The sequence below is a fragment of the Cottoperca gobio genome, chromosome 10 (genome assembly GCF_900634415.1).
Source record: "Cottoperca gobio chromosome 10, fCotGob3.1, whole genome shotgun sequence".
Classification (NCBI taxonomy): Eukaryota; Metazoa; Chordata; class Actinopteri; order Perciformes; family Bovichtidae; genus Cottoperca; species Cottoperca gobio.
The window spans coordinates 18,097,997-18,121,244 of NC_041364.1; the positions used below are offsets into that span (position 1 = coordinate 18,097,997).

The 23,248-nt window shown below is 42.2% G+C and overlaps 1 protein-coding gene across 2 annotated transcripts; it reads left to right on the forward strand.

Annotated features, from left to right (window-relative positions):
• The first annotated feature begins 775 nt into the window (after nt 1-775).
• Nucleotides 776-22,046, forward strand: cyfip2 (cytoplasmic FMR1 interacting protein 2). 2 transcript variants are annotated; one of them, XM_029441280.1, is made up of 30 exons: nt 776-929; nt 6,535-6,687; nt 6,779-6,868; nt 7,817-7,894; nt 8,468-8,569; nt 8,712-8,893; nt 8,973-9,069; nt 9,693-9,821; nt 9,932-10,036; nt 10,124-10,212; nt 10,341-10,578; nt 10,710-10,862; nt 11,359-11,498; nt 11,602-11,749; nt 12,001-12,154; nt 12,337-12,493; nt 12,583-12,679; nt 12,761-12,837; nt 12,931-13,039; nt 13,154-13,273; nt 14,086-14,285; nt 14,380-14,467; nt 14,587-14,730; nt 14,873-14,963; nt 16,749-16,879; nt 19,703-19,775; nt 19,929-20,023; nt 20,114-20,352; nt 21,635-21,782; nt 21,879-22,046. In XM_029441280.1, the coding sequence occupies exons 2-30, from the start codon at nt 6,571-6,573 to the stop codon at nt 22,044-22,046; spliced, it is 3,759 nt and encodes a 1,252-aa protein (XP_029297140.1). In that variant the 5' UTR covers nt 776-929; nt 6,535-6,570. The 2 variants fall into 2 exon arrangements, with proteins under 2 accessions (XP_029297140.1, XP_029297141.1); XM_029441281.1 differs by lacking the exons at nt 19,703-19,775; nt 19,929-20,023; nt 20,114-20,352; nt 21,635-21,782; nt 21,879-22,046 and adding an exon at nt 17,303-17,842.
• Nucleotides 22,047-23,248: the final 1,202 nt, after the last annotated feature.

Sequence of the window (23,248 nt, forward strand, 5' to 3'; positions counted from 1 at the left end):
GGAGCCACAGAAAGCACATGGATTATGGGCACATAGGTAATAGTAGGTAGATTTGGATAAGCACCTTTCATTTCACTAGTAGGCTACATCCAAGCAACCAACGATTGATTTACCCAATAAAGCCAGTCATCAAGCCAGCCACTGAAAAATAATAACATCTTCATAATTATACTACTTATATATATGTGGGAAGCCTATAGGCCTTCAGGGCATGTATAATATGATTATGCATTATACATCTTTTTTTTTTTTAATGATAAAAAAAAGAAAGATCTGCAATCAATTATAAGCAGCTAATCACAACTTCAACGGTGGGATAAAAGTGGGGCAATATAGCCCCACTTTTTTATTTTATTTAATACAGCATTGTCTTCAACACATATCTTTGAAAATCATATACAACAAAACAATAAAATTAAAAACACACACCATTAGAACACAGATATACTATCATCCCAATGGCAGTATGCATACAAAATAATAGGACAATACCCTCTGGCCTATTTCATGCCAAGTTATCTTGATCACCCCTTCCCCTCGCAAACACACACATACTACTTTTAATATGAACAATAATGTGAAAAGCAGAATACATTCTCCACAGGTACAAATAAAATAAAAATACATATATATTTTTTTACTGATAAAACAAAGCTTGGATAAATATAGTCAACATGTCGGGGGGCCCGGCCCCTCATCATCACCCGTCACTACGCTGTGACTGTCCCTTTAAGAAAATGCACTTGCAGCCATTTTCTGCTCTTTGTGTGGGGTGGATTAGCAGCACTGGGTAGGTACGGGGCGAAACTAGAGCATCAATCGGCACAGAAGACGAGAAAAAAAAGATCTGCAAACATTGGATCGCCGTCCCACACCGCGACACCGTCCGCCCGTTTTTGGATATCGCCGGACGGACATGCAATTTACAGGTATGTGGCAAATGTAGCGATGGATGGAGCCGCTGCAGCGTTGAAGATGAACGGGGGCTGGGGATGTGCGCTGGGTAGTGATGATGGCTGGAGACTTGAGGGCTTTTTTCCCCCTTCTTCTTCCTCCTCGCACTGTGCATCAATCCTGTTCCCTATCTGTCCATGCACAAATAAGATAATATCATTAATCGCTGAGAAATCGCCCTCCGTGAGCCGGATTGTGCGTCCCGTTTTTCCCGGATTATTCTGAATGAGATCCCCGTTAGCTTGCATCGGCATCGTAGCTCACACTGAGATGGGTGGGGTGAGGAGAGGGTTCCTGTGTAGCAAGTGCACTGATGAAAGATGGATCACGGAGAAGCTAGACGATTTTCTGACCTGATAACAGCGTTTTCGCCGTACAGAGAAAAGAGATGTCCGCTATGATAAGGAGGGGAGCGAATTTGATGCTTCAGACGGCTCGATTTCACATCGCTGCTTCGACTCTCTTTCATCAATTTTTGCCTTTTTTCTCTCCTCGATCGCCCCCTTGACCCATCCGGCTAGCAGGGCACACCATGTTAATGCATTATAGACGTTTTCACAGCCATCATGGCAGGCAGGCCTGTTACTTGTGCACAAATGAGGTTCACTTACTTCCGTTTCACACAAATGTCTAAACACTGCTCTTTCCATTTTATGCTGAACTGTCCATCGGACCCCTTCTCGATCCTGTGATTAATATCAGTACCAGTTACTTGGAGTAGAAATATGATTGTGCTACTGTTGCAGACTCACTGAGTTGTAAATCTGTATGCCAGCCCCTCACCAGCAAGCAGTGATGTAATGACAGGCTGTGGATGCTTTGCTGCTGCTAATACTGGTCCATAGTAAATGAAAAATCATTAAATGTATTCAGTAATATCAAGTCGATTCTATTTATATAGCCCTGAATCACAACTACAATTAACAATGTGTACAGCATATGATGCCCTATTTTCTTAGACCACCGATTTAGCTTTAGAAAAAAAAACCTTTTTAATGTTGAAAAAATGAGGGATTCCTCCCCGGACAGACATGCAATAGATGTGGTATGTAAGAGATTGTAGATGTCCAGATTATTGGTTTCATAAGGTTATTTTCCCTCAGTAATATCACTGTAATATCTGGTGCTCAAAGATACATGCATTAGGCGATCAGTAGAGAATCATGAATCATGAATCAAGCGAACATGCCAAAGATTCACAAGGTCCAGGTTACCAAATGTGAGCATTTCTTTATTTTCTCTGTTTTATATAATTGGAAATTGAATGTCTGGTTGGACAAAACAAGGCATCATCTTGAAATTGTGATGGACATTTTTTGACAGTTTATATAGACATTTATTCCAAAAGAAAATTGATAGTCCGTAATGAAAATCATCATTAGTTTCAGCCTTAGTAATATCACCATAATATGGCTATTGGACTTAGTTTTGTTGTATGTCTGAATGTACAGTAACCTTGTATATCATACCATATTGCAAGCATTAATATAGACTGACAACATGGTCATGTGCAGCTGATGGTACTGTTGCTGCTTTCAGTCGAGTAAATTAAGAGACAAAGACGGAAAGATGCCTGTAGACATAAATATCCAACCAACCAAGTAGCCAAATATAAAATAAAAAAGAGAAGTAGAGGTAAACTGTGCTGGTAAACTGATGAACAGAAACTATTTGTATGTCACAAATCATGACTTTTTTTTGCTTACATAAGTTTGATACTGCACGTGATCTTAAAAAGCATAGCACACATTCATAATGAAACTTTGACATTAAAAATAATATTCTGCGTTTTTAAAGGCTGGTGATGTTACTTTAGGTTTTTGTTTACCATCCTCTCTTCCTGTCAACCTCGGTCATGTGAGCCAGGCTTATGTTTTCCCCCCCCCCACATTGTATATTCATGTGATGGTCATTGTTGTTGCTCTAAAAGAAGAGCGTGACATCATGGGAATCATGAGACGACAGCAGTTTTCCTGTCTCTGAAATGACAATCAGCCTGTCAAAATACCTCGGCCATCCAGCGTCCTGCACACACTGTAGACCGCACAGATGCTGCTGGAACACACATGTGACTATGTGTGTGTTTGTCTGTGAACGTGCTGGCAATGATCATGTGTGTGCCCGCGTCATAAAATGCTCACGATTTCTTCCACGCTGATCGCATCTCATCTTATTGTGAGGGTGATGAAAATGTATATTACAAAGCTTGCCTTGGGGGGGGGGGGGGAGATCCCATTGAGTGGTGTGACCCTGGAGTTGACACACTTTCTCTCACTCTCTGTCTTTCTCTCGGGCAAAATGTATTACACACACGCCTAGCAGCACATACCTGTCATGCTTTTCTTCTACAAATGCTGCTTTTTTGCTATTTTGGTTCTTTTCCTACTCTGCCTCATTTCCATTCTTCTTTTTTAGTTGTAATATTTTTGAACACTTCCTCAAAGCTCTTCTATCCTCATGGTTTAGTGCTGTCACGAGGAGATCCAAGCTTGTCTTGTTTAGTATAGTAGCTTTAGTTATAATGCCAGTTTGGCATTATAACTACTACTGTATGGGATTATGTGGTCTCTCTTGGTCGGGGGGGGTGGGATAGGCCTACAGCTAGGTTACTACATGTCCAGAAGGGAATGAAGGGGCCCTGTGCTTTGTAAAGATGCACACACACACATGCACACAGACAGACACACCAACTGTTGAACAGAGCCGGGTACAGGGTGGGAAAGTTTACTCTGCAAACGGGCTTCAGTCCCCGTCTGTATTCCCAAGCACAGATGGGAGTTTAGTAGCACTGAGCATGTCTGTCTGCCTGACAGAACCCCTTGTAGCAAGCTGCATGTTTCATTTTCTATAAGATGAACAGTTAAAAATAACCAGAACGCGAGAGTGTGTGAAACCAGGTTGTAAAGTTACAGCAGTGGAAAGAATACAGGAAACAACAGTCTTCTTACTTAAACATCACTAGGTTGCAGCAGCACAGTCTCAGTGTTCATCACTAGACACCAGTATCATTTTAAATCTGCAGGTGTTTTACTTATTTCATTTTCATACTTCATTGTTACTTAGACTTAGAAAATACAATGTTTCTGCAAATGACTGAAACTGAGCTTCTCAGTGTCAGCTTGCTACAATGTAAGCCATGTAAATGCATTATACATGCATGTGTTATTATAAATAATATAATCTGAGAATATCACTGATGCACATAAAGTGAGATTAGGAGATTGATTTGACATAATATCCAGTTAATCTCACTCATGATTAATTTACCTTCTTACTGTCTCTGTGTGCCTGGCTTTTGCTGCGCCAAAACAGTGAAGTGTCGCTCACTAAAGTATTGATGACTCAGCCATCCATCTGAATGTTGGCCCTTCAGACCTGTGGTTTACGTCATGCAAATACAACCTCTGTGTATGTTAACTACGACAGTTTGATGCAACAGGAAACTCCACCCACCTCCTTTCAGGAGGTCATACAGTATTAGTGTTACAGCAAGTGGATATGAAGACTTTATAGTTGTGATAGTGGTCATTATGTGTAGCAAACTTCTTGCACATTGGCTTTACATGTACACACTTGTTATTATTTGACATTTACATGTGATGACTGCCACTTGTGCGTTGAAGTATGACTGTGTTTGGAAATAGGTAGGTTCTGTCTGTGGCTGACTTCCAGGACAAATAACCATGAATCATAATCAATGATCACTTGGTGAAGCACTTTGCCTACCTATGACAAGGAGAAGAGAGACCGCCACTTGTAGTTCATCTGCCTCTTTTCTCTTTGCTGTTTTGGTCCCTGGCCTTCTTAGTTCTAGTCGTGCTCTGGCTGTGAATATTAAGCTGATTATCGGCCCTGTCAGCCCTGTCTGCCAGGTCAGACGTAAAACACATATTTCTGAGAGGCACATGATAAACGGGTGGGCACATACACACTGCTTTTACACACTGCCTTGGCTGGACTAGTGATTTATAAGGACGAAGAGAGCACTGCAATGGCTGTACTGCTTCAAGGGGATCTCGCCATTTATTCCAAGGACGGATCAGATGGAGAACAATCATTATAGTAGCTGTGGATTTTAAAGTCGTATGCATGGGCTGCACCTACATTCTGGGTCCATATGTATTACCCCATATTAATTTTAATTATTAAAAGTACAAAATATCAGCTCATCTTAATTATCTGTGAAACACACATGGGTCCACTGCCTTTGCAGGAAAGCAAATTGTGTGTTTGTCAAATATCATTCAGTGCCAGAGCGTTCTACGGCTCTTAAATCAATGAGATTTCCAGGTCTTCGCATTTCAAGAATTATACGCTTCAAACATGCCTCTAGTCAAAGGAAAAGGTAAAACGCAAACAGTAAGGGGCCTCTGCCCTTCTCTTTCCGCTCAGTGTATTGACATATAGTGAAATGGTAGAGGATGCAGGTGCATGGTGAACACACATGTACTGCACCGCATAGCCAAGACAGGGTTTTATAAGAGGAAGTGGAGTCCTGACACGTCAAGAGAATATTGGGCGTATTTGTTTGAGTGAAAAGCACTATCATTGCGACATCTGATGTATAGTGTGATATTTCACCTTTTCTCATTCATTTGATCTATTAATTCTGCAACTTCTAACCACTTTGAGTGGAAGAAACAGAATGTTTTCAACCAGTTATTCAATTACTCTAACTATTTTAATGTAATCTATTTATTGTTTATCCTATAGGCCTACCGCTAGCTATATGTTTTAACAGTTCATCCATTACTGTTGGCTAATTTAACAATTGTTCCATTACCTTTAGCTAACTGATTAAACCGTTTTACAATTGTTTTGGCTAACTGATTAAACCGTTTTACAATTGTTTTGGCTAACTATTTCAACCATTTACATTACTTTAAACTAACAATTTGGCTAATGATTTTGTTATAGGCCGATGCACTTTCAACTATCAACTTTTTACACATTCATTTAAGCTAATGATTTAGCTAACACTTTTTTTTTTTAAGTTATATTTCAGGCATTTCATGCCTTTTATGATAGAGAAGTGCAGATTGTGAAAGGGGGAGAGAGAGGGAACGACTGCCACAGGTCGGACTCGACCCAGTGGCCGCTGTGGGCAAGGACTAAGCCTTTGTATATGGGACGCCTGTGCTACCGGTTGAGCTACCGGGATGCCCCTTAGCTAACACTTTTAACAAACTATTCATTACTTTTAGTTATCTATTTACTGATATCCACTTTCAACTATCAACTTTTTACCCATTACTTTAAGCTAACGATCTGGCGATCTGATTTTAACAGATTATCCGCTACTTTTAGCTAACTGTTATTTTTCTCAGTTTTCTTATTCGGTAAACATAGTGTTCAGCTGTTCTGACTCAATATGTAGATGTAATTATTTAACTAAATCGTATTCTCTATTTGATCAAATATACAACATAATTTTACCGTGTGCCCCCGAGCATCTTCAGAACAATCCCCTGTGGTACAAGTACCGCCCTGGTTGCATATACAGTCCGATTTCACAGTCTTCTGATTTTCTGTAATAGAGCTTCTTGTGCAGCCTTATCTCATATCCTCTCTTTCTCTTAGACCGGGGTGTTGTGTGAGTGACGCCTTGTTGTTACCATGACGACCCACGTGACCCTGGAGGATGCCCTGTCCAATGTGGACTTGCTGGAGGAGCTGCCCCTCCCGGACCAGCAGCCATGCATCGAACCCCCTCCCTCCTCTATCATGTACCAGGTACCCACTCGCACACACCGTCGCCGCCACCTAGTTTTTCAGACATTTTCAATATAACCCTTTCCCACTTTTCTCCCTCCTCCTTCTGCAGGCTAATTTTGACACCAACTTTGAAGACAGGAATGCATTTGTGACCGGCATCGCCCGCTATATAGAGCAAGCTACAGTCCACTCCAGCATGGTGAGATATGTGCACCAGTTTAAAAAAACAACACATGCCATGGCTTGCCATCGTGTTGGTTTTTTACATCTGATTGGTTGAGTACATTTTTGTTGTCTATCTTGAATAGTTGCTGTTCCCCTTTCAGTAAACACAAAGCCAACTGGGAAGCAGCCTCACTCCCTTAAAGAGAGCCCTGTTTGTTTGTGAATTGATTATCATTTGGCTCTTTGTTAGGATTTGGCTAGGCCTGTGGCAGGACACACACATACACACTCACACTGGTATAGACACACACACTTCCCTCACACAATCAGCCAGGCAATGGACCACTAAACCTCTTTCCCCCGATGGTGAACGAGTGCAGAGTGTGATTTGACTGGCAAAGAGGGGAAGTAGCGCTTTATTTAACCTTATTTAATCAGGAATTCCCATTGAAGCTGGTCTATTTGAGGACACTCCTCTCTTTAGCCAGCGAGTGATTGAGAAATCTGTCTCACCTACTTCTTCTGAAAGGAAGAGATTTTCCCCTGCGAATATATTTATCAAGCCCCATTCATCCTGGAATATGTGACTCGTCTGAGACATTGGAAATATTTTGTGCTGTCAAGTGCCTCTGCAAAATTTCCATTTATAACATGCACATATTAAACAAGTAAGATCTACAAGGAATTAGATGTAGATTTGCTGTGACTGTGCACTAAGTGACTAAAGTGGTACAGTGGTTGCGCTGGTGTGCCTGACTTCTTCATTTAGGTGCACCCAATATATTTCCCCGCTCCTTTTGGCACCACAATAATACATTTTAAGCTTTTCCTTTTTTGTCAGTTCCCATACACATGGATCATTTCTTAATGCATGGATGTAAATAATATAGGTGATGCTTTTTGTATTTTGTTTTGCTTCAGGTTAGGCCATCCTATGTTAAGGATGAATGATGTCTTTGTTTTATTTTGTCCATTTGTGCAGAATGAGATGCTGGAGGAAGGACATGAGTATGCTGTGATGCTTTACACTTGGAGAAGCTGCTCCAGAGCCATTCCCCAGGTAACACACACACACACACACACACACACACACACACACACACGTTCTTAATAAGATAACGTATCTCCTACTTATTATTGCATCCCAGTCGTCTTACCAAACCTGACGTCATTCAACAACCGGATAAAAAGTTTAGCTGTCAGAACTTTCCCTGCAATTCTTCACCAACACAATGACAACACAGTATAGTAAATTACTCACCCCGTGTTACCTTGAATTCTTGAAGAAAACTTTATTTGTCTCGTATGTCTCCAAACATAAAATTCAAGGTAATTCGGGTAATTGATATACAAATGGTCATTTTGTGGGTGAAGTATTCATTTAAGGCAAATCGGACATCACTCTTGGTTACCTGGATGACTTCATTATTGCACAAATATAACTTCCCTAAATTGGACAATTGCAGCTTATACATACATGAAAATAGGAAACCTTATCAAAAACACAATTCAGTTTTTGAATCAGGTTTACCTGCAAACTACATAACTACAATGTTGCATGAACTAGCAGAACTAAACACACTGTCTTGCTGCACAATCAAGCTGTATGATGGCACCCTCTTGTGTTTGCTAGGTGAAATGCAATGAGCAGCCCAACAGGGTGGAGATCTATGAGAAAACAGTGGAGGTGTTAGAACCTGAAGTGACCAAGCTTATGAAGTTCATGTACTTCCAGGTAAGACTCATCTGCATGACGGTACAATTGGGCTCTTAAAATGACGTACATTTTCCTTTCAGAGTTTGCATGTTTGGTGTCCTTTTGTACACAGTAAATCGTGTAACAATTCCGTGTATCCTGGTTTCTTTGTTATTTTCAGCGGAAAGCCATAGAACGTTTCTGTAGCGAAGTGAAGCGTCTGTGTCACGCTGAGAGAAGGAAGGACTTTGTGTCTGAGGCCTACCTGCTCACTCTGGGCAAATTTATCAACATGTTTGCAGTGCTGGACGAGCTGAAGAACATGAAGTGTAGCGTTAAGAACGATCACTCTGCATACAAAAGGTAGCGAACCAGAGACTCCTAATGTAGAATAGTTTTTAGTTGGAGCAAAGTTAACACTTCTCTCCTCCTCTGCCTTCAGGGCAGCTCAATTCTTGAGGAAGATGGCCGACCCTCAGTCCATCCAGGAGTCCCAGAACCTCTCGATGTTTTTAGCCAACCACAACAGGATCACTCAGGTTGGTGTGCAGACTCTGGACTGTGTTTTCAGCGTGTGGTGTAAAAATGTGTAAAGGACATGGTGGATGGAAGATTGTATAAGGCTGTAATAGTACAGCATTACAGCGACCTTCTACCAAATATTCCAGGAAATGACATGCTAGACAAGCAGAGCAGATGAATGACTCATCACATTTGTACTCTCCCAAAGGTGACGTGACAGATTTTGCAGTCGGAATAAAATTGTCTTATGGAGCAATTTAGCTGTTAACCCAAACATTAACATGTTGAACAAGCAGTATTCAACTTTCACATTTGCTCTTTACAGTCAGATAACGATGGCATTAGATTGTTTTGTTTTAGACCATTTGTTTAGTGCATGACTGTAATTTAAAACTAAAACACATACTAATGATTTAAAACATAATTTCATTTATTAATTTAATTATTGCATTCACAAATTCCAACGTTGCAATTTCTTCTTTACAAACGGACTTGTTTTCCTTTTGATTGCATTAAAAATATTTTATATTTAAATCTATATATACTGTATATGTCTATTTGCAGGGTAAAATTAGTAATTTCTCCCTTTTGTCTGTAAATGAATTTATGTGAAGGTGTTGTTCCCTCTGTTTGTGTGAAGTGCCTGCACCAACAGTTGGAGGTGATTCCCGGCTACGAGGAGCTTTTGGCAGACATTGTCAACATCTGTGTCGACTATTATGAGAACAAGATGTATTTGACACCCAGTGAGAAACACATGCTGCTTAAGGTACTCGCATCTTTTCCTACTGCCAAACTATAACCATCAATAGTGTGATCTTTAGCTGGCTAAATGTCCTTCAGCTAATTTAGAACAAACCGCCTCTCTCTGTGTGTCAGGTGATGGGCTTTGGTCTGTACCTGATGGATGGGAACGTGAGTAATATATATAAACTCGACGCCAAAAAGAGGATCAACCTAAGCAAGATTGACAAGTTCTTCAAAGTAAGGTTTTTGCCTTTTCTGCACCTCTTTGTGTTGTATTTGTGTGCATGAGACGAATGTGAGGCATGTTTTCCTCTTGTCTTTCAGCTTCAAGTGGTGCCTCTATTTGGAGACATGCAGATAGAGTTGTCGCGCTACATTGAGACAAGTGCCCACTACGAAGAAAACAAGTCCAAGTAAGAGGACATGTCTAGCCGTCTAGTGTACAGAAATGCTCTCGACCGCAAAACCAACAATTGTTGACCACGACGCCATCTGCTCCCGCCCACCCCCCAACCCTCCATCTTCTCCATTTTGTGCCCAGGTGGACGTGCACCCAGAGCAGCATCTCGCCACAGTACAACCTGTGCGAGCAGATGGTGCAGATCAGAGAGGACCACATCCGCTTCATCTCGGAGCTGGCGCGCTACAGCAACAGCGAAGTGGTGACGGGCTCGGGCCTGGACAGCCAGAAGTCGGACGAGGAGTACAGAGAGCTGTTCGACCTCGCTCTGAGGGGTCTGCAGCTGCTGTCCAAGTGGAGCACGCACGTCATGGAAGTTGTAAGTGAAAAGTGTGTGTATGTGTGTGTGTGTGTGTAAACGCTTGTGCGGGATTAGGTATGAAAAGTTTGTCGTTTTGCCATTGATCGTTGTAGCTTTGATTTATTTATAGCTCTCCTCGTCTCTTCCAGTACTCGTGGAAGCTGGTCCATCCCACGGATAAATTCTGTAACAAGGACTGTCCGGGCACAGCGGAGGAGTATGAACGAGCCACGCGATACAATTACACCAGTGAAGAGAAATTTGCCCTGGTGGAGGTCATTGCCATGATCAAAGGGCTGCAGGTAAAACACTGGCCACACTGAGTAGCTCTTTTATTGGTGCTCCCAAAGCTAATGGTGAAAGGACATTTTTTAAACTCTGTCTGTACATATATTAATGGATATGCAGCTTATTTAGTCAGACAATTGGATCAAACATGAGAAGCTATCCACCAAACATCTTTGATGCCTTTGTTAACCTTAAAAGAATAGTTTGCAATTTGGGGAAATACACTATTCTAATACACAATTTACTTTCTAGCTGAGAGTTGGATGAGAATATCAATACCACTCCATGTGTCTGTTGAATATAAAGCGACAGCCAGAAGTGCAATATCTTAGCTTAGCATAAAGACTGGAAACGGAAAGTGTTAGTCTGGCTCTGTCATTTTCTGGAAGGAAATCTTTAAGTGTAATTCCCAAAATGTCAAATCATTCCTTCAATACTGAGTTGATGGTCAGTAGCCCTTATGACCAAGATGACGATGATGATCACGGTGCTGTGTGATGATCCGTGTAGGTTCTGATGGGCCGAATGGAGTCTGTGTTCAACCAGGCCATCAGGAATACCATCTACGCAGCGCTGCAGGACTTTGCCCAGATGACGCTCAGAGAGCCTCTGCGCCAGGCTGTACGCAAGAAGAAGAACGTCCTCATCAGGTACAATGATCTGATCAAACCTACTTTAAACAGAATTTTGTGGCTCTTGTTGGACTCTTAAAGACCCGAAGCGCTTCTATAATCCTGTTTTCGTTGTCTGTAGTGTTCTTCAGGCCATCCGAAAGACTGTCTGTGACTGGGATGGGGCGAGGGAACCTCCGAATGACCCCTGCCTGAGGGGGGAGAAGGACCCAAAAGGTGGATTTGACATCAAAGTGCCCCGCAGGGCTGTGGGACCCTCCAGCACACAGGTAGGACATGAAATAGATCAGGGTGCTTGGGGAAAGAAGCCAAAACTGAAGGCTGTTGGTTCACTGAAAACATTCCGGTCTCTACAATAGTCTGAACTGGTGTACTGGAATAATAGTAATTCAGATGTTCACATATCTTAGATGACATTCATATTTAATAATGTGGTGGGAAATTATTAATAATGGTTCATTTCATTTGCCCCGTTAAACTTGCTGTGAGTAATGTATTCATCTTTGTGTTCCCTCCACAGCTGTACATGGTGCGCACCATGCTGGAGTCATTGATAGCAGATAAGAGTGGCTCTAAGAAGACTCTCCGCAGCAGTCTGGATGGACCCATCGTGGTGGCCATTGAAGACTTCCACAAACACTCCTTCTTCTTCACACATCTGCTCAACTTCAGCGGTGAGAGGAGACTTGCAGCATAGATTGCAAACAAACTAAAATGACAAAAGTAGTAAGAAACGTAAGGCCATGAGGACGGATCATATTGAGGCAGCTCTTGTAAAAAGGCCCTGAGGTGATGAGTCATGTAATGAATTGCAATACCCGGAGATCTTAATTATTTCCTTTTGTGCCCCATGCAGAGGCCCTGCAGCAGTGCTGCGACCTGTCCCAGCTGTGGTTCAGAGAGTTCTTCCTGGAGCTGACCATGGGTCGCAGAATCCAGTTCCCCATTGAGATGTCCATGCCCTGGATCCTCACCGACCACATCCTGGAGACCAAGGAGCCCTCCATGATGGAGTAAGACAGAACTTCCAGCGGCAAACTCGCACTGTGTTTGTACCTTGAGAAAACCGACCGTATTATAACCACCATTCTGCCTCCTCCAGATACGTGCTGTATCCTCTAGACTTGTATAACGACAGCGGCTACTACGCTCTCACCAAGTTCAAGAAGCAGTTCCTTTACGATGAAATCGAAGCTGAGGTAAGCTCTTATGTCCATCACTCGAATACATTGCACATACAATTGAAAACGGCACCTTCACAGTGTTTTTCCTGCTCCCAGGTAAACCTCTGCTTTGACCAGTTTGTCTACAAGTTAGCGGATCAGATATTCGCCTACTACAAAGCCATGGCTGGAAGGTAGGAGAAGTGACCTCCTCTGTTGTGTGTTTGTAGTTATTGGCAGATATTTTCCCTGCAATCTTCATTAACTAAATCACACGTGTTTCACAGCGTCCTCCTAGACAAGCGCTTCAGAGCGGAGTGTAAAAACTATGGCGTGATCATCCCGTACCCTCCGTCAAACCGCTACGAGACGCTGCTCAAGCAGAGACACGTACAGGTACTGCAGACAAGAAAGCACTCCTCTGCGGCTCATCTAGCAACAACCTTTTTTTGCACTTTATTTATTTTGTGTTGTACTGTATTTCTTAACCGCTCCTCCTGTGTCTTGCAGCTGCTAGGTCGCTCTATCGACCTGAACCGTCTGATCACCCAGAGGATCTCGGCAGCGATGTACAAGTCCCTGGACCACGCCATCAGCCGCTTTGAGAGCGAGGACCTCACTTCCATAGTGGTAAGATCACACACTCCCAAAGCTAGCATGTATCCAGGCGGGGGGGGGGGGGGGGGGGGGGGGGGGGAATAAATAACTGTGTTCGTTACAGTTACAGTAAAAAGGTTTGCACAACGACCTCTATGCTTTCACTAGTTGGACATTTTGACATTATTTTGTACTGTATGTAAAGCAGTAAACACAGTGCAGTGCAAGTTTTGCCTTCCAGCTGGGAAAATGTCATCATCCAAGGACTCTTCATCTAATTTTACATTTAAATGCTCAAAACCAGAGACACAGGCAGACGCTAGGACGTAGTTTGACACAATATACACATTTATCCCACTCTAAAGTCTGCCTACATGCTTTCTCTGCAAAACTTTATCTTCTTGCCACGGCAGGTAACAACAACGACAGAGGATGAATAGTTCTTCATCTGCAACTTCTGCTTTTTATGTTGCGACTCACTCACAGGCACTACCTGGTGTCGAAAACCGTGCGGTGCATTGCCACACAGTCAACACTGCTTAAAATAGCACTGCAGCCTAACATCAGTACATTGAGGATATAAACATTGTTTGCATACACAGAAATAATGCTGTTCGCTTACAGAAAACACAAGTGTGTATTGAGTTTATAAAACAAGTCATCTTATTTATATTTATTTTCTCTGGTCTATATTTGCATATTTGGTTTGGAGGTAATCCAAAATGAACGGAAAGTAATCCCGTTAATCCACTTGGATTTGGTTACTGACCACATTTTCTAACCCTCCCAAGCCTGCATATATCCTCATCACAACCACTGTGTGCTCCTGTATCCCTCCTCCACAGGAGTTGGAGTGGCTGCTGGAGATCAACAGACTAACCCACCGGCTCCTGTGCAAGCATTTGACCCTGGACAGCTTCGACGCCATGTTCCGCGAGGCCAACCACAACGTCTCCGCTCCGTACGGGCGAATCACGCTCCACGTCTTCTGGGAGCTCAACTTCGACTTCCTCCCTAACTACTGCTACAACGGATCCACAAACCGGTCAGTTTGTCAGCGTATATTTGCAGAGATAACATTTTTAAAATAGCTTTTGTTTCCTTTTCTTTTGGTTAAAAACATTGTTTTCTCTCATCAGCTTTGTACGCACAGCCATTCCCTTCACCCAGGAGCCTCAAAGAGACAAGCCAGCCAACGTGCAGCCTTACTACCTGTATGGGTCCAAGGTGTGGTGCCGCTGATGACTTGATATAAATCTTATAGCAGTATGTGTGAAGGAAACCTGTCTTCCTACTGTTCCATCTTAACACAGCTTCTGTTTCTCTGTGTCTTCCTCTCTTTTCAGCCTCTGAACATTGCCTACTCCCACATATACAGCTCCTACAGAAACTTTGTCGGCCCGCCCCACTTCAAGACCATCTGCCGTCTCCTTGGATACCAGGGCATTGCTGTAGTGATGGAGGAGCTGCTTAAGATTGTCAAGAGCCTGGTATTTATCTTCATTTTCCATAGCATCCTTAAAAACATGTTTCCTTCCTCAGTGTGCTGGATTCTCACAGGGATTTTTCTCCTTCGTGCCCTCTCTTCCCCTTGCCCGCTGTGTTCTATCTATCTTCCGTGTCACTTTGCAGTTACAGGGCACCATCCTGCAGTACGTTAAAACTCTGATCGAAGTCATGCCCAAGATCTGCCGCCTGCCGCGCCACGAGTATGGCTCCCCAGGTGAGCTTACGGTCCCCACTGTTAAGGCGAATCACTACATTACATCACTTTCCATGCCTTTTTAAGTTACATGTATTACCTTGAGTTGTGTAGAAGAGTGGTGGACATATTGAAGACAGAAACACATTTACAAATGTATCTGAAAACCCTACATGAGTCACATTAATATTAATGGACAACTGTTATTTATTTGCTACATTCAGTACACTTCCATGCAGTTCCACTACCGATGTAATAAATACTAGCACTGTCCTCCTTGCTAACCTCTTTAGTGTTTTATGCACACGCTGCCTCTTTGAGTGCATTTAAGGCTTAAAAGAACCCGTCACTAGATCAAGCTATTTAGAGCAGCAGTTAAATATTTGCAGCACTCAGCCAGCAGAAGAAAATCGTGGCAACATAAGCCGCTACATCAACAAGGGGTGTGACCGAGCCGACTGGGGACACAGTGGGGAAAATAGCAACTCTGCTGCAATGACAATCAAGTTTGGGATTGGTGCGGTAATATGATGTGAATAAAGAAATACACAAAGAGTTACAAGTGATCTATTTGTCAACATGCAATACAGAAATACAATTAAGGACGTAAATACTTTAAAATGTAGATCAGGCATACAAAAGTGAACCCTTGTGCTTCCTTTTTAAACAGTTGCTCTGATGTCCGCGTCAAAAAACTGCCATGCAATGATGTATTAATATTATTTTCCACTTTCACTGGGTTAGATCTTCTGACCAACTTCTTTTTTTTTTTTACCAGAATTTTAACCCATTAAATGCCAGTTTCTTCACATGATGCCACTTTGCTAAAAATAAAAAATAAATGTTTTATTATTTTCTGTACACTAAATGCTGTGGGGAGTTTTTTTTTTAAAATGTTTTCACAGTCTGATATGTTAATAATTAGCAACAACATTGATTTTGATGCATTGTATCAAACACTGCGGTCATACATAATACAGCAGCCATAACTTGAGTGGAAAGCAGGAAAATAGCATCTATTTGCCCCACAGGGTAATGAGAAAATGGCTTAAATAACTACAATTTTGAAACCAGAGCTCTAGATTAAAAGCCTGGTATAATACAATGCATCATTTTCAGATGTAATGGCAGTTGGTTCAAATATTTATGTTTTTAAATGAGTTTCAATAGAAACACTTTTGTCCCTAAGGGTCCGAATGTCTGTATTTTGTCAACACAGTTTTTTATAGACTTATTATAGGAGCTGAGTTTGATCTTCCAAAATTCCAAGGAAAAACTAAATTCACACCCTTACCTAAATGTATGCAATATGCATTAACACAAAGTGATCGAATAATGAAAAAAACAAACATGTCCTAAGAGATGCATGCGGGGTTAAAGCGTAACAGGTGCTTTACTTTTCTACCTACCTACTTTGTAACTCCTCTGACGTTGCATTTCGGCCTGAGCTGTGCGTACAGATTAGAGACCGATGACGCGCGTTTAGTAATCTGTAGATTACTGATGTTGTCTGACCTGAGTTTATACCTGGCTTACTGCCTGTGATCTTACTGTCAACAGTTAATCATCCTCCTGTCCTCAGCTGACATGCTGCCTGATGCTCGGACCAAATGTGGGTCAGGGCAGCCGAACCCCTCACAGACATCACGCTGATTCATCCTGGTCGCCATATATTATCAATGGCTCGATAAGATATTAGCAGCTGCTTACTGCTTGGCTGTACGTTTGACTGTAGGAATGAGTCGCTGGTTCAATAACAGATTTTGTTTGAACAAAAGGTGGATTATTTTATCCATACCATTCCAGGTATCTTGGAGTTCTTCCACCATCAGCTCAAGGATATTATTGAGTATGCTGAGCTGAAGACAGATGTCTTCCAGAGCTTAAGGGAGGTTGGAAATGCCATCCTCTTCTGCCTCCTCATCGAGCAAGCTCTGGTAAGGCATTTCCTTTTAGTTTTCATTTCCCTTCAAACTATTACATTACTGTGTTATACCCCTGAGCCTATTGTTCCTCTTCTGTCTTTTGTGCTTTTGAAATGTTGATTATTTCTGTACTCTCTTGCCATATTAGTTGTCTCCCCTTTATTCTAATGCTTTACCTACTTTTCCACTGTTAAATCCATCAGGGTGTGCTAATGTGTAGCTTTCTTGACTGCCATGTTTTTGTGTGGGTGAGCAATAAACCTGGGTGCCTGAAGGTTTCTGCCCAATTTACGATGTCGATTCGCATCCTAAATCGAATATGACGGACAGAAACGTTCAGGTCCCCAGTCCTCAAGTATGTTTGATCTTTGATGTGTGTTTTGTAATATCTGAAATACAACTCTATTTTTCATTACACGCTGGCAACTACCACAGGTGGTAAGGATTTAGGTTTTCTCTTTGGTACCAAAATAACACAGACACGGAATGACCTTTTCTCTTTTTCTCTCTTGTTGGTTTGGGCTGCTGTGATTCTGTTTCTTCTTTTTTTTTCTACCATGTTAGTTTGGCACACACGGTTTCACCTCCAATCAGCCATGGAAGCAAAGGGACTGAGATCATTTTACTGTCTTTTTATTTCATTAGGAATTAAGTGAAAATCTTGTTTTTCTCACAAAAACCTAAATAAATTTGATGTATTTGATCAAAACAATGTAATTAGTAAAAAAAACAAAAAAAAAACACAATTGGCTGCTGTATTAAATAATCTTTATGTCCTCGTCTTCCATGGAAGAGGTGATAGTACATTTCTGGTTGGTTGTTGGTACAGTCTTGTGCTTAACTCTGCACTTCTTCCTCCATACTATCTTCTGGTTCGTGTGATGCCACATAACACTACTCAGCTGTCTCTCTTTCAACCGTGTGTGTGTGTGTGTGTGTGTGTGAGTGTGTGAGAGTGTGTGAGTGTGTGTGTGTGTGTGTGTGTGTGTGTGTGTGTGTGTGTGTGTGTGTGGTTGGTTTGGACTACCTGTGTGTGTGTGTTGTTGGTTTGGACTACCTGTGTGTGTGTGTGTGTTGTTGGTTTGGACTACCTGTGTGTGTGTGTGTGTGTGTGTGTGTGTGTGGTTGGTTTGGACTACCTGTGTGTGTGTGTTGTTGGTTTGGACTACCTGTGTGTGTGTGTGTGTGTGTGTGTGTGTGGTTGGTTTGGACTACCTGTGTGTGTGTGTTGTTGGTTTGGACTACCTGTGTGTGTGTGTGTGTGTGTGTGTGTGTGTGTGTGTGTGTGTGTGTGTGTGTGTGTGTGTGTGTGTGTGTGTGTGTGTTGTTGGTTTGGACTACCTGTAAGTGTGTGTTGTTGGTTTGGACTGTGTGTGTGTGTGTGTGTGTGTGTGTTGTTGGTTTGGACTACCGGTGTGTGTGTGTGTGTATTGTTGGTTTGGACTACCTGTAAGTGTGTGTTGTTGGTTTGGAGTGTGTGTGTGTGTGTGTGTGTGTTGGTTTGGACTACCTGTAAGTGTGTGTGTGTGTGTGTGTGTGTGTGTGTGATGTTGGTTTGGACTACCTGTAAGTGTGTGTGTGTGTGTTGTTGGTTTGGACTACCTGTAAATGTGTGTGTGTGTGTGTGTGTGTGTGTGTGTGTGTGTAATGTTGGTTTGGACTACCTGTAAGTGTGTGTGTGTTGCTTTTTTCTATCATTGCATGGCTCTTCTCTCATTCATCACCCTTTAGTTTCAAGATGGTTTCAAGATGCTGTCTCTAAGCAATTAGTTTGATTTATAGCTTGTTGCCTTGACTAACGATCCCCGTGACAACCACCTAGATGGATAAGAATGACCTCACATAGCTAGAATACCACTAACACACTGACATTTTACCCAGAAGGGTTAGAGTGTATTCAAGTTAATTCAAATGTTTTACATCTTTGGACAAGAAATCTGCCATTGTACCTTTTTCAGCATAAATAATCAAGTGGTCTGAGAGAGGACTAGACTTCTGCACCTCTTCTTGGCTCTGTTTTGTTTTAGGCTTTAGAATATCTAGCCCGTCCCAGATGGTGGAATATCCTGCTACTCCAGCATTGGCAACAACTGCCTACGCTAAAAAGCAACCCAATAAATGAAGAGGGATTTATCAAAAAGAGAGCCTGACAATATTAGCATAGCATTTCAGAGAAACTTTTGCTAATAGCTTAGCCTTCTGCTAACCGAAGCCAAAGCTAGCTAGCTGACCTTTTCAGAAAACTGCCTACCCTGGGGTACCACTTGAATTACAATATGCTGAAAGGTTATTATGGAATACATTTTTGCCCAATGATGCCAATAATAAACTGCCTACCTCAGCTTTTAAGATGGATGTAAACTTGACCTCTTGCTGCTTAACCAGATTATAAGGGATGTTGTGTTTGGAGTGTGACAAATGTATAATCCTGCCAATAATGAGCCTGTCATCATGGCTTGATAAACATCGCTTCATGATCAATACACACACACTCATTCATTAATCTCATCTCCTTCTTTGCGTATCACTGAAGAGAGTGTCGAGTCATCCATCAGAATACTTCTACAGCATGGAGCTCATGGCAGATTCCTTATAACTTTATGCATTTAAAAAAATATGCTTTTAAAAGCTATCGCTCTTAGTTGTTACATTTTGAGACTAAATGAAAGCCTTCAGTTGGGAGTATTGAGGGGGGGGGGGGGGGGGGTGGTTCTATAAAATCAACATCATCCTCATGGCTACCAGCATGCTCTGTAAGGGTGTCCATAAAGCAAAGTGGGTGATGTTCTTTGAATTGAAATGACCCCTTTTCATTGTGTTGTGCTTGAATCTTAGTCCCAGGAGGAAGTGTGTGACCTGCTTCATGCCGCCCCCTTCCAGAACATTCTGCCCAGAGTCTACATCAAAGGTATACAAAAGGGTTAGAGGCACTAAATGCGAGGCAGATGGGTAAATAGAAATTTAAATACTTGCCGTACCACTAACAGTGCGGTGCCCTTTGATTTACGTGTCATTTTGTGCAGCGTGTACATGTCCCTCCTAATGTCTGTGTGTTATATAGAGGGAGAGCGTCTGGAAGTGAGGATGAAAAGGCTGGAAGCAAAGTACGCCCCTCTCCACCTTGTGCCTCTAATTGAGAGGTTGGGAACCCCACAGGTGAGTTCAACACCACTCCGTCTTTCTAATATGTTTTAATATTGCTTAATATTTTTTATAAAACTGTATCATGGCTGATCTTTTCACCAGCAAATTGCCATTGCCCGTGAGGGGGACCTTCTGACCAAAGAGCGTCTGTGCTGCGGCCTTTCCATGTTCGAGGTCATCCTGACGCGCATCCGCAGCTTCCTGCAGGACGGGGTGTGGCGCGGGCCTCCGCCCACCAATGGCGTGATGCATGTGGACGAGTGTATGGAGTTCCACCGCCTGTGGAGTGCCATGCAGTTTGTCTACTGCATCCCTGTGGGCACACATGAGTTCACCGCGGAGTAAGTGGCACATGGCTGGTTTGTGTTCTGTTGTAGTTTGTTTGCAGATGTGTCGGACTTTTTGTCTTTTTCAGCCATCGACCACATCTGAAAACATGATTATGTCACTCAACACTCTTTTGCATGCTGTTTTGTAAACATGGAATGTAAATACTACAACAGGATGTATTTTCCCTGACTTTGCTCCTGGATTTGTAATTTTTCTGTGTGTTTGAACGCTGGATTACCGTAATTTTCCGACTATAAGCCGCAGGTTTTTTAATATTTAATTACCATATGTAAGGGTTCGTGCACAGAGGGGATTCATTAATCCTCATCTTCTTCCTGCGTACTAAAACCACCAAAGTCCTCATCTTCAGTGTCGGAAACGAACAGGCTCAGGGTGGCTTCGTCAGCCACTCTCCTCTCTCTTTCGATGTCGCTCTCAAAACCAACGAACTCCTCTTCGTCACTGTCGGAATCGAACAGCCTCTGAAAGGCCTCAGCTGTGGCGGCGTCCTCCTCTTCATCACGCAGCATTCCAGCCTTTCGGAACCCGTTGGTGATCGTGGATGTTTTAACACTCCTCCACGCTGTCAGGATCCACTCGCAAACTTGAGCGAAAGTTAGTTAAAATGACTTTGTAATAATGAGGGTGTCTCACAAACTGTCTCGCTCTCGTAATGTCCGTCTGTCTCTCGTACCACTCGCGGTTCCACTTTTACTTTTGCGCGCTCTTTTCCGGCATCCGGTGGACTGTAACCTGTAAAATCCATAGATTTAGGAATTCCCCTAGTGGCCGTTAGCTGTAAAAATCCATAGATTAGCCGCACCGTTATATAAACCGCAGGGTCGAAAAATGGGGAAAAAGTCGCGGCTTATAGTCCGGAAATTACGGTAGTTTATTCAGTGAAAATCTTTTGCCACGGTTTTTGCTCAAAAAAGAAGATGTATAAACTTTTTCAGTACACCTTAGTTTTCCCTCTGCTTCTTCTCTTGAACCCCCCCCCCCCCCAAAAAAAATAAAAAAAAGAAACAGTGGCGTTGTGGCACAAAAATGGTCGCTGTCTGGACTTGAACCACATATCCGTGACCAAACCTTGGTTCAAGTCCAGACAGCGACCATTTTTGCGTGTGGGTTATTCCACACTACACTTGGATCAGAAGAGACGAGATACTGTTCCACAATCAATTGAGCAATCTTGTCACATTATCTTGCTGAAATTTCTCAAACATGTGCAAGACTAGTGCCTCACTTTAACCGAGACATAACTCATGTGTTTCTACGTGCCTCGCCTTCTAGGCAGTGCTTCGGGGATGGGCTGAACTGGGCCGGCTGTGCCATCATCGTGCTGTTGGGACAGCAGCGTCGTTTTGACCTCTTTGACTTCTGCTACCACCTGCTCAAAGTCCAACGACAGGACGGCAAAGACGAGATCATCAAAAATGTGGTGGGTATACTTTTATCCCCTACATATACTCGCACGCATAAACACACCTTGTGATATCGTCCGACTCATTCCTTTTTCTATTGTTTTCCTTCACAGCCCCTGAAGAAGATGGCCGACCGCATTAGGAAGTACCAGATCCTCAACAATGAGATCTTTGCCATCCTCAACAAGTACATGAAGGCAGTGGAGACGGACAGTTCCACTGTGGAGCACGTTCGCTGTTTCCAACCTCCTATACACCAATCCCTGGCGACCACCTGTTGAAATACACCCTTCACACATAGTGCACACACACATACTTAAAACACACATAGCTGTGATACTAATTTCTGCCTCTTCCTGGTCTTGTAGAGGTATAAACGACCACGATGGCTCCACACTGGCTTTAAGAATCCAAAGGCAAATCCTCTCAAACTGTTCCTCTATATAAAATGTGGCTGTCTTTGAATTCTTGAAGCCCCTAGAAGTGGACCAGGACAGAGGCGGATGTGTATATTCACACCTTATCTTTTTTTTATTTTACTATCTGTGTGGCTCTCACTCAGACTCATGCATGCCTTCTCTTATTCCTTCCGCTGCACACCTGTGGATTGGACACAAATGCCAAAAGAGTATCTCTATCCTATAATCTGAAGCCACTCGTTTGAAGTCCCAGCTGTTGGGACTCCTAAATGCCTTTTCAGAATTGGCAATCAAGAGCTGAGACAAAAGTAAATCTAACAAGGTTTAAATAAAGAGACTAAATAAAGCAACATAATAACTAATTTTCTAAGTTATATAAAGATATTTTAACACGGTGCTCTTAAGTGCTATTACAGCTACTAACCGTAGTAGCACAGGCACCAGTGAACCTGTGCTACCATTATGTGTCCTCTATTATGGCCCAAACCTGTTAATCGTGATCAAACTCTTCACTCATTTGTATAATAATAATAATCTGGTCTGCCCTTGTTCATGGTGCACAGTGTCTATCATGACGCATTCAAATACTTCTTCACCTGCTTGCTTTCAAAGGAATGAAGGTACATAGCATTTTCGATTTGCTTTTATTTATCTCACCGCCCCCTCCTCATCTTGTTTTCTTGCTTCCTCCTGACACATTTTTATTCGGTACCAGTTCCACTGTAAATTTCACTGTTAAACTAAGTGAAGTGTTGAGTGTTGTAATTGTTCTTGTTTTTTAATTATTAATATTTTTTAATTTACACATCCTTGGTATACTTGCCTCTCTACTACTGGCTGGAAATCTCATCAACTCTTTTTTTCTCTCTCTCTCTCTTATGTCTGTTGGAAAGATTTTTTATATTCTGTACATTAATACAGTGATATTATTTACAATTTTGAAAAGACACATCTTCATCTGGGTAAATATGTTTGCTTTTTCAAGAGTAAAAAAAACAATGAAAGAAACAAGATTAGAAAATATCTCTAGGTTGTATAAAGACAGTGCTGTACTAGATTAACCT

What these genes read in the sequence shown, in the direction of transcription:
- cyfip2 (XM_029441280.1), top strand. Translation starts at nt 6,571, where the DNA reads ATGACGACCCACGTGACCCTGGAGGATGCCCTGTCCAATGTGGACTTG. An exon ending in AAGAAGAACGTCCTCATCAG is followed by an intron (nt 11,499 to 11,601) that starts GTACAATGATCT and finishes CGTTGTCTGTAG; the next exon opens with TGTTCTTCAGGCCATCCGAA. An exon ending in TTAAGATTGTCAAGAGCCTG is followed by an intron (nt 14,731 to 14,872) that starts GTATTTATCTTC and finishes GTCACTTTGCAG; the next exon opens with TTACAGGGCACCATCCTGCA.